Raw genomic sequence first — 9,936 nt, forward strand, 5'->3', positions numbered from 1 at the left:
GCAAGCAAAAAATAACAACAATATTGCATGTTTTCAAATTCAATACTTACTAAAAAAAAATATAGAAATAAAGGCAATGATAGTGCAGATTTTGTGATAGATCTTAATCACTAATATTTATAAACATGCTAAACATGAACATATAGTTTAATTAAAATTATTTAATTACTTTTTTGTATGCAATTGATTTTATATAGATATCTGGATTCTGGAAAAGCACATACTAACTTTTCAGATGTCATGTCCTTATTAAAATACTTTTTTGCCAGTCAATCTATACATATAATAAATCTGTAGAAGGGTCAATTCTGTACATTGAAAATATTGAAAAAATAAATAGCAGGGGGTGTTACTGGATCGATACCAAACCCAAATATGTGATTAAAAAAATTTTTGTCTGTCTGTCTGTCTGTCTGTCTGTCTGTCTGTCTGTATGTGAAGGCATCACGTGAAAACTAGCGGTTCGATTTCGATGAAACTTGGTATAATTATACCTTATTATCCTGGGCGTAAAATGGGATACTTTTTATCCTGGAAAAATAAGTAGAAAAAAATTAATCTTAATTTTTCAGTTTTATCCATAGACGTTGTTCCGTAGAACCGCGAACATACGTTGCGTACCTATTATTATAGGCGGAGTCGTATTTTGGAATTGGGTCCAATAGATATTTATAAGATGTTATTGACAGAGGTACTCAAAATGGAGAAATAACCATCTACGCGAAGACCGACATCCGCGCGGACGGAGTCGCGGGCGGAAGCTAGTTTCGTAATAAAAATCAAACTGTCTACAACTTTCGACCAAATATTTTGATTTGCCAAAATTAGACTGTAAGAGCTAGCGCGCAAGAGCAACTTTTGTCTCCGCAACTATTTTGTCTCTCCCATCAACTCTATGGGCTAATAAAAGTCTCCCGGGAGTTGCGTCGCTACGTGCGCGCACTTTCTTACTAGCCCATAGAATTGATGGGAGAGACAAAATAGTTGCGGAGACAAAAGTTGCTCTTGCGCACTAGCTCTAACTGGTTTTTTGTCTTGACATAGTGTATTTGTGTATGTCTATGTAAAAATGTAAAACAGTAAAATTATTTTGATAAGTTTTCTTCCTTACTAAGAATAGGAAAGACTGTGTTAAATGCCATTTGAAAATGACGATTTACTTGGAGAACTTTATCAATAACCATTAATTCATTCTAACTTTGCCGGACTGATATTATTAGCTTGAGTATTAACTGAATTTATATTATGTTATTTAAAATTATTCAGAAATAATAAAAAATAACTTACAGGTTGATGGATACAGCAAAAACTTCACACTCAAGATGTCTCAAATATTAAAATATTTTTCACAATGATATGGATGAATATCTTGCTCACTACAGATTATAAGTTTGAATAAAACAACCTTACATTTAATAAACACAAAATGTTAACAATCACAAACTTTAAGTACCTTACGAAATTTCATCTTTTCATCCAAATACAGTACACAAATACACTGCACCAATCCACGAATCACACACAAAATAAATACCAATAATCACTAGATACACTCATCGTTTAGGAAACTCCACATTGTCAAAACTAATCTGCCGTCTTGCTCTCATTTTGGCCGCTTCCTCGAACGACGGCATTGAGTTCGATCTAAACTGTACTTTATCAAACATGCTCGTACTTGAATTAGAGTCTATATTAACCAGTTTATCTTGTAGTATGTTCTTCGAAGCGCTTTTCGGTTCTTGTACTATGTTTTTATTCGTACAGTTCTCTTTAATTTGGGAGGTTAATGTGTGGGGTTTAGATTTCAACTGCTGGTAAGCTGTCGCTGATATGTAGCCTGATATTTTGTTCGTTTCGTTCGCTAGTTTTATTTGTTCATCTTGGAAACACTCTTCGACCGTTCGACCTTGGATTATGGCGAATACATACTGCCTTGCCAACCTGAAAAAAGACATTTGCATTAATATATTTTTAATAATAGTAATACACATGAAATTGGTTTGGAGTTCCCGAAATAATATCAAACTCAAAAAATTTTGGGAATAAACAACCAACTCACTTGAAAAGCGTATCTGACGTAGAAAGTTTAGGAGCTGCCAATTTAGCAGCATGAGGCGGTAACGTCAGCAATCTTCTAGTTAGCCTGGCTAATGTCGATGCTTTCTCTTTGAAGCCGGGGGATGACATCCGCCAACCGTGCAGACGGAGCGCTTCTGATACTGCCCAGAGGAGTTTCTGTAATATAATCATTATTAGTTACAAAAATAATCTAAATACATATATAAAACTCAAAGGTGACCGACTGACTGACAATCAAGGTTGCACTTGACGTTTTTTTATTTTATTAACTATTTGCAAGAAATATGCTACTCTCTCAGCATGGTTAACTTTACCAATTTTTAGACAGCTTTGTATTAAAAGAGCTTAAAATAATATGTGTAAGAAATTCCAATCTTTACTATTTGGGTACTAAATGGAAAATATTGTCCATGTATCTTAAAATTACTTTTGGATTATGAAATTCAAATTACCTTCTTATGTGTTTCATTCAACTCTGCACTATTCCTGGTCGACAACATTTCTGAGGCTCGCCTGTTAAACGCCACCGCCTTAGCACTACCAAAATCGCCACCAAACGACAAACTCTTCGCTATCTTACTCCTATTAGCCTCCACATCATCATCAAATGGATCTCTTTTCCTTTTCAAGAAGTGATCACTCTGCGTCCCATCCATACTTTTAGTTTCAGCTGATCGTACTGGCGAACCAAATAAAGCCCGTCTAGATTTAATAGCTTGATTCGGCACTGACATACTAGATACACTAGGCATTGGCTTCCTATTCTCGGGACTTATGAATAACGCTCGCTTCAAAGTTTCTCTATTTGGCTGTGATTTGGACAAGTTATCGTCCAAAACCAGCCTTCGCATGGCTTTTTTCTTACTAGAACCGCCAGTTTTCGGTGTTTTCGCCGGTGTTTTCTTGCCTGGCGTTTTGCGTGACGGTGTCTTCTTGCCTGGCGTGCGTTTCGTTCTAGGGCTCTTTCGTTCGGCGGAATTAATCAGCTTTCTGTGCGGGAAGTAACTTGAAAATTGAATTAGTCAATGAGTGTTATAAGCGATAGACGGTATAGAAGCATTATGTTATGTTCTTTAATAATTTGGCAAAATAATGAAATTAATTGTTTAGTTAATGCAGTGCTAATAAATTGAGCTTTTTGTGCAATAAAAGATGTTATTTTTTCATTGATAAAGTGAAGTGTAAACTTATAAGTACAGAGTAATTTAACAGACTACTATTTCTAAATTCATTAGATAACTAACTATAGATTTTTTAATGCAAAAATGGTGTTATAAAACTGTACAATAATATAACATTAAATTAATCAAATTTAAACTGAGTTAGATAATACATTGTTAACTTTGCATATAAAAATAAACTTCAATTCACTGTATTTTACAAAATTACTGAATTAATCTAAAAATAATAATACTTACTTCTTATCAATGAGGACCATTTTGCTAGTTGAAGTCTGTGCTTTCTCGCCAATAGTGGCTGCACTACAGAATGCTTGTCGTCTCCGCGCTAAATGTGATAGACGGCGCCCGGGTGATTTGGCTTGTGCCATTCTAAAAAAATAAATTTTAGTAGCCATAAGAAACTGTAGAGTAATTATTGTTTTAATTGAAATATCAACCATGAAAAGATAATATTATGCTTTTTCATACTGTCAGTTAAATTACAATTAAAATATAAACAAAAATTAATAAAAAAATCTTTATAAACATGCTAAATCTAATGAAACTATTGTATTGTCAATTCAATTTAACTTTTTCCAATGTGTGGTAATTTTCTTTAAGTTACAAATAAAGTGATTGTATTGTCTTCTAAATAAGTATAAAAGTTTGAATTAAATCATCATGTCAATATAAAAACATAACATCTTGTGTGGCTTGTATATTATGCTGTTTTTATTTTATTTCATATTTTTTAACTCCTCTTCTTTTTATTTGTGTTCATATATTTATTTATGCTCTGCCCTACTCCTATCCTTTACTTAATTTCTCTCTGTACAACCGGTTGTCTGGAAGAAATCGCTATTTAGCGATAAGGCCGCCGTTTGTTACAATGTATCCTAGTTTAAGTCTCAATTTGTAATTTGTAAGAGCAATAAAGTATTAATAAATAAATAAATAACATCCTTATCTATGCTCTTTTTAACACGCTTTTATTGCATATAAAAAATATCAGTAAAACAAACTTACTTAATTCTCAGAGCTTTTCGTTTGCTAGCGCTACTGGGGGACTGCAAGCCCCCAGAATAAATATTAACACTGGTATCTGTTTCTGCACCAACAAACCGTTCTGCATATCTTTGCATTAACATCTCATATTTCTCTGTGTGACTTGTTAGATTGTAACTGGAAGAGTAAAGAAACAATAGTATGAATCAAAACTATAAAAAGTTTAACAGAAGATTATTCACATGCTCAAAGTAAAAACTTGAAACAGTTTTCAACGTTTTACTCTTTCATTGTTAATAATAAATAGAAAATTGAAGATAAGAATACATTTAAAAGCACTATGGTGGTTTTGAAAAACCACAGATTTCCTGACTTCTAGTATTCTTTCTTTAGCATGCAATTGAGTATTTGAATAAAAAAAATTTTTGTGCTAAATGGAAAGATTATATATTAGTTTTATATAACAAAACTATTTTTTTAATTTTTTTTTTTTGCAATAATTCAAAAGTTATTTCAAAATAAAAATTAGTCTTTGAATCCAGTACCGAAAACACACCGACAACTCCCGAAGCGTCACCCGGACGCGTGTGACGTCATAATGTTAGTTTTCACACATTGCAGTTGATAGAAAAACGTATACAACTAAAACATTTTGACGTCACATCTATCATGGTGACCAGTCATGGCGCGTTTATAGTCACGTGATTTTAATTTAAATTTCATCAATTTTTAATTGCGTATAATTAATTGAAAAAATATTTTTTTTTGAGTTTTTTGCATTAAATATCAATATCTATACATATAATAAATCTGTAGAAGGGTCAATTCTGTACATTGAAAATATTGAAAAAATAACTAGCAGGGGGTGTTACTGGATCGATACCAAACCCAAATATGTGATTAAAAAAAATTTTTGTCTGTCTGTCTGTCTGTCTGTATGTGAAGACATCACGTGAAAACTACCGGTTCGATTTCGATGAAACTTGGTATAATTATACCTTATTATCCTGGGCGTAAAATAGGATACTTTTTATCCTGGAAAAATACGTAGAAAAAAATTAATCTCAATTTTTCAGTTATCCATAGACGTTGTTCTGTTGTAGGTACCGCGAACACACGTTGCGTATTATTATAGGCCTAGCCGTATTTGGGTCCAATATATGTATATTTATAAGATATCATTGTCAGAGTTACTCAAAATGAAGAAATAAACCATCCACGCGAAGACCGACATCCGCGCGGACGGAGTCGCGGGCGGAAGCTAGTTATTAATAATAAGGTTTTAAAATACATAAAAAAATCAATAATTTTTTTTTATTCAAATACTCAATTGGTTATGTATTTTCTTGATTATGTAGATTCTTGTATTTTCTATACTTATATAAGTTGTAGCTTGTTTTGTATAATTAATTAAATTGTATCAGATGCTAAAACCTTTACAAACATAAAAATAATCCCTAACTATCCAATAAATATTCAAATTTGAATCAATGATTAATTTTGAACAACACAACTGAAGCCATACACCAGTTGGAATAACATAAAATTTAGCATTAAAAATTTGATACTCACTACACATCATAATATCTACACTTCAATAAATCCGGCCATGCATTCTCCTTAGCCTCTGCCTCAGAACAAATTTTCAATTCAATACTTTTGTCATTTATGCTCGAGTTACCATCTTCACACTTAGAAGTATTTCTGCTAGAACTACTTATTTTCTCAAGTTCCACAATCGATTTTGATACATTCTCGGCAGTTTCTTGGATAGAATGGCATATCTCTGGTATTTGGATGAATGAAACCTTTTTTGTGGGTGTCATAGAGTTTTCTTCTATATTTATTGTCTCTTCTCCGTTGAATGTCGGGAGGAAGGCATAGTATTTTTTAAGCATTTGAGTTACGTCAGTCTTTAGTGTGGTCACTGAGGGTGGGGGTAATATACCTTGAAGTGTTTCCTAAAAAGAATAAATAAACTTATCAATGAATTTATGACAAACTAGCTGTGCAGCGCGGTTTCACCCGCATTACTCCGCTCCTGTTGGTCTTAGCATGATGATATATAGCCTATATTACTCGTGGATAATGTAGCTTTCAAATGGTGAAATAATTTTTAAAATCGGTCTATAGTTTATGAGCCCATTCATTACAATCAAACAAACAAAGTTTTCCTCTTAATAATATTAGTGAAGATAGGAAAATATCACATACATAATTATAATTAAATGTTATCTAATTTTTAGTATCAAAATAATGTTAATAGTTTAATGTTGTTACAAAACTCGTAAATTGTTGTCTACAAAGAATTTGCTCATTTTTTTTAGTGTTTACTTATAATTTTGTTCTGTCTTACAGAAACAGCTGTCTACATATTATATTTTGACTGGAAAAGCTTTCCCACACAATTTGAATAATTACTTTAATAAAATGTATGAGATAAAGAATAAAAATGAGAAGGTGGTTGAGTCTTGTAGTCATACATACAGTTTAGTACTACCAATAAATCTACTTTCTTAATTCACTACAATATAAGTTTCACCAAAATGAAATATACTACTATTTATAGTAATAGTTCCATTAATATTATTAAACAAATTGAAGTGTAATAATTTAAATTGTTTACACAATTGAGATAATACATCTGCATTCCTCAGGTTAAATGTTTACATATTCAATAAGTACATTTCAACATAGATAATGATAGGAGAAGTTTGAGATATTACATGTGCATTCCTCAGCTTAAATATTTACATATTCAATACATTTCAAACTAGATAATGAAATGTTAGATAATATTGTTAATGAGCCCAAAAACTAACCTAGTTTTATAAGTGTTGTTCACTTTGTTAATTAGGTTAGCTTTTAATGATAATACACAAAACATAACCTAAAACTTAACCTTAACATATAAAATTCATTTTTATGTTATTTATAGATTTATTAGCTTACCGCCCGCGGCTTCGCCCGCTTTGTCTAAAACCTAATAAATTATATACTAAACCTTCCTCTTGAATCACTCTATCTATTTAAAAAAACAGCATCAAAATCCGTTGCGTAGTTTTAAAGATTTAAGCATACAAAGGGACAGAGAAAGCGACTTTGTTTTATACTATGTAGTGATAGTGAAGAGACCATGCACAAATAAAACAGTGCTACAAACCTGAATTCTCCTAACTTTTTTCTTTTCATATGTCTCGACGTCTTTCAAAAACGTCCAAAATGGTTCAGGTTCTGGATCATTATCCGTTTCATCACCGTCCGAGAACATGTCTGGTGAACGGACACCACTGTCAAATGAGGCTTCTAACGAGGAGTAGCTCTGCTCCAAATTCCACTTTGAACTCTCCATTGTCTCCGTTGAGTCCTTGTCAAGTTTATCCTGGTATTGTGAGTCCCCACTACTCTCCGTCCTGCCATTCCTCGAATCACTGGTACTCCTATCATCTATATTAAATGCCTGAATACTTTTTTCGCTCGTCTGAATTTCGCTATCGACTCTCGATTCCGAATTTTCGTCATTATTTAAAACATTAGCTGTGCTCAATGCTGTCAAAGGATCCACGATGGGCTTCAATTTCTGCACATGCTTTAGCGTGCCATTGAACGAAAGCTCGCTAATTGGAAGTTTGAACACATTTTCATGAACAACGTCCCGAAACATGGGCACGCTGTCGACGGCGTTATTGCTGTTTTCCATCATCGATGTTATGAAAACAGGTTTCTCACCCCCGGATTTGGATTCTTCTGAAAAAATTCGAACCTCGCCGAGGTCAGACTTGTCAGTCAAGCATTGTTCTGACGACGACCCCACAGATGATGTTATCAAGTAAACACTAGACGATTTTTCTATCAAGGAATCACTATTTATATCTTTTTCAACATTGTCATATATTTGATGAAGCGAATCACTGACAGGTTCTATTAATTGCACCCCATGTTTATCTAAATTCGCTGGGACTGCAACAGAAAGGTCAATGTTCCCTACACTGTTAGAACTGTCATAATCACGACTGCTCGAAGATGCAGATTGCTCACTATGCTTATCGTCAAAATGTTCTCTAACATTAAAACTTCTCATATAACGTTCGTAAAGAGAAAAACTATCATTCATTGAAGGACAATTTGAGTCTTCAAAGGATTCCATCACCACTACTACATTGTCATATAGACATCCAATTGTTGACAAAATACAAACGGAACAAAAACATTTCTTAACTTTGAGCTGTTTTAAAACGAAAACTTACAAATACACATATGTTTATCGTTAGTTTAGGATGTTAATGTGTATTTACTATTTATATATGGAAAGATGCATGGCGCCTAAATACTGTGCGGCGACATCTTTATTTTTTTTTTTTATCAAAGTATCAAACGACAGTAAATTTTTATACTGAACAAAAACGATCTCGGATACGAGGCTTTACGGAATATATACTAGGTACTGCTTGCTTGTCTGTTTGTTTGTTGATTGTGTCCATAGCTTTAACAAATATTTCGTTTTGTATATTTATATAAATTCACCCGCTGACCTAGAGTTGAGTTTTTAAATAGGTGAGTTTCAGGTTTTTTTATTATTTAATTGCATATTATAATATAATATTTACACTCATATATCGTATTGAAATATAGTATTTTTGCTTTAAGCGTAGCGTTGGTTTAATGCTATAAAGTCTAAGTATTTATGTGAATCATATTATTTCTTCAACTTATTTTGATACGATTAGAAACCTCATATTATATAACTTTGCAATCAAAAAGCAATATAGTAATATTCGAAATCGTGTGCGCAAAAATATGTGGGAGACTACGCAAAAAAGGGAAACAAAAGTTCTCGCGTTTTGATATGTACAATGTACATAATAATAATTAATAAATGCAAATTTAAAACTTATCTCTGCGATATTTTTTTTTTTTTCTATCGTCCCTACACTTTTTGGTTTGATTGTTTTTCTGACCACTGCAGAAGCTTGAATGATAAGGATTTCTTACAAATATTTTATAAAATATAATTTACAGATTAATTGGATTAGCCTGTGGGATTGGGCTAACCCATGGCTAACCATCACAGACAAAGATCTAAATAGGCCACGCAAGTACCGCGATCTGTGTGAAAACCAAGCGTGTCATATTTTTTGTACTGACCTTGACGCGTTATGACGTCACGAGCACTTTTTAGTGATGGACATTTCATTTTACGCTAAATCGATTAGGGCCGCCATCGCCACTCGCGCGGCGATTCTAGAATCGGAGACCGGAGTCCATCGTACTATCTTGCTCGCTTTACCCCGCGGTGATCCCGCGCCACAACACGTCGCCTCCCAGCCCGCCCGAGCCCGTCAGTACGATGATAGACTATATTTTGTTGGAAACCAATCTTTATGTCCCGTTGCCCCGATCCATTTTTCTTTTATGTTCGGATTTGTACGGTTTACGAATTACACCGATAGATATACAAGTATATATTTTAAGTAAAAGTTCTAGGTCAAGTCGTATTAAAAGACAAAAAAAATCTGCCTTATTTTTTCTGAAAAAATTGCTAATTCATTTATCATTTTTCTGTTCGATTTCAAATTGATTAGAGTTTACAAAATTGATTAGAATCGAGAACTGTTGCATCGAATGAACATCACTAACCACAAAATTGGACAGAAAAATGAGAACAGAAAAATGAGAAGACGCTACTCATTGC

At 33.1% G+C, this 9,936-nt stretch overlaps 1 protein-coding gene across 2 annotated transcripts; it reads right to left on the bottom strand.

The window, feature by feature from the left end:
* Nucleotides 1-909: 909 nt before the first annotated feature.
* On the bottom strand, nucleotides 910-8,580 carry LOC123699382. Of its 2 annotated transcripts, none has more exons than XM_045646323.1 (7): nucleotides 7,408-8,580; nucleotides 5,817-6,205; nucleotides 4,266-4,421; nucleotides 3,498-3,629; nucleotides 2,532-3,069; nucleotides 2,060-2,235; nucleotides 910-1,941 (listed from the first exon to the last, which is right to left on the bottom strand). In XM_045646323.1, the coding sequence occupies exons 1-7, from the start codon at nucleotides 8,389-8,391 to the stop codon at nucleotides 1,554-1,556; spliced, it is 2,763 nt and encodes a 920-aa protein (XP_045502279.1). In that variant the 5' UTR covers nucleotides 8,392-8,580; the 3' UTR covers nucleotides 910-1,553. The 2 variants fall into 2 exon arrangements, with proteins under 2 accessions (XP_045502279.1, XP_045502278.1); XM_045646322.1 differs by having other exon boundaries at nucleotides 2,532-3,084.
* Between the last annotated feature and the right edge of the window lie 1,356 nt (nucleotides 8,581-9,936).

Source organism: Colias croceus, chromosome 17, assembly GCF_905220415.1.
Source record: "Colias croceus chromosome 17, ilColCroc2.1".
In the NCBI taxonomy this organism is placed as follows: domain Eukaryota; kingdom Metazoa; phylum Arthropoda; class Insecta; order Lepidoptera; family Pieridae; genus Colias; species Colias croceus.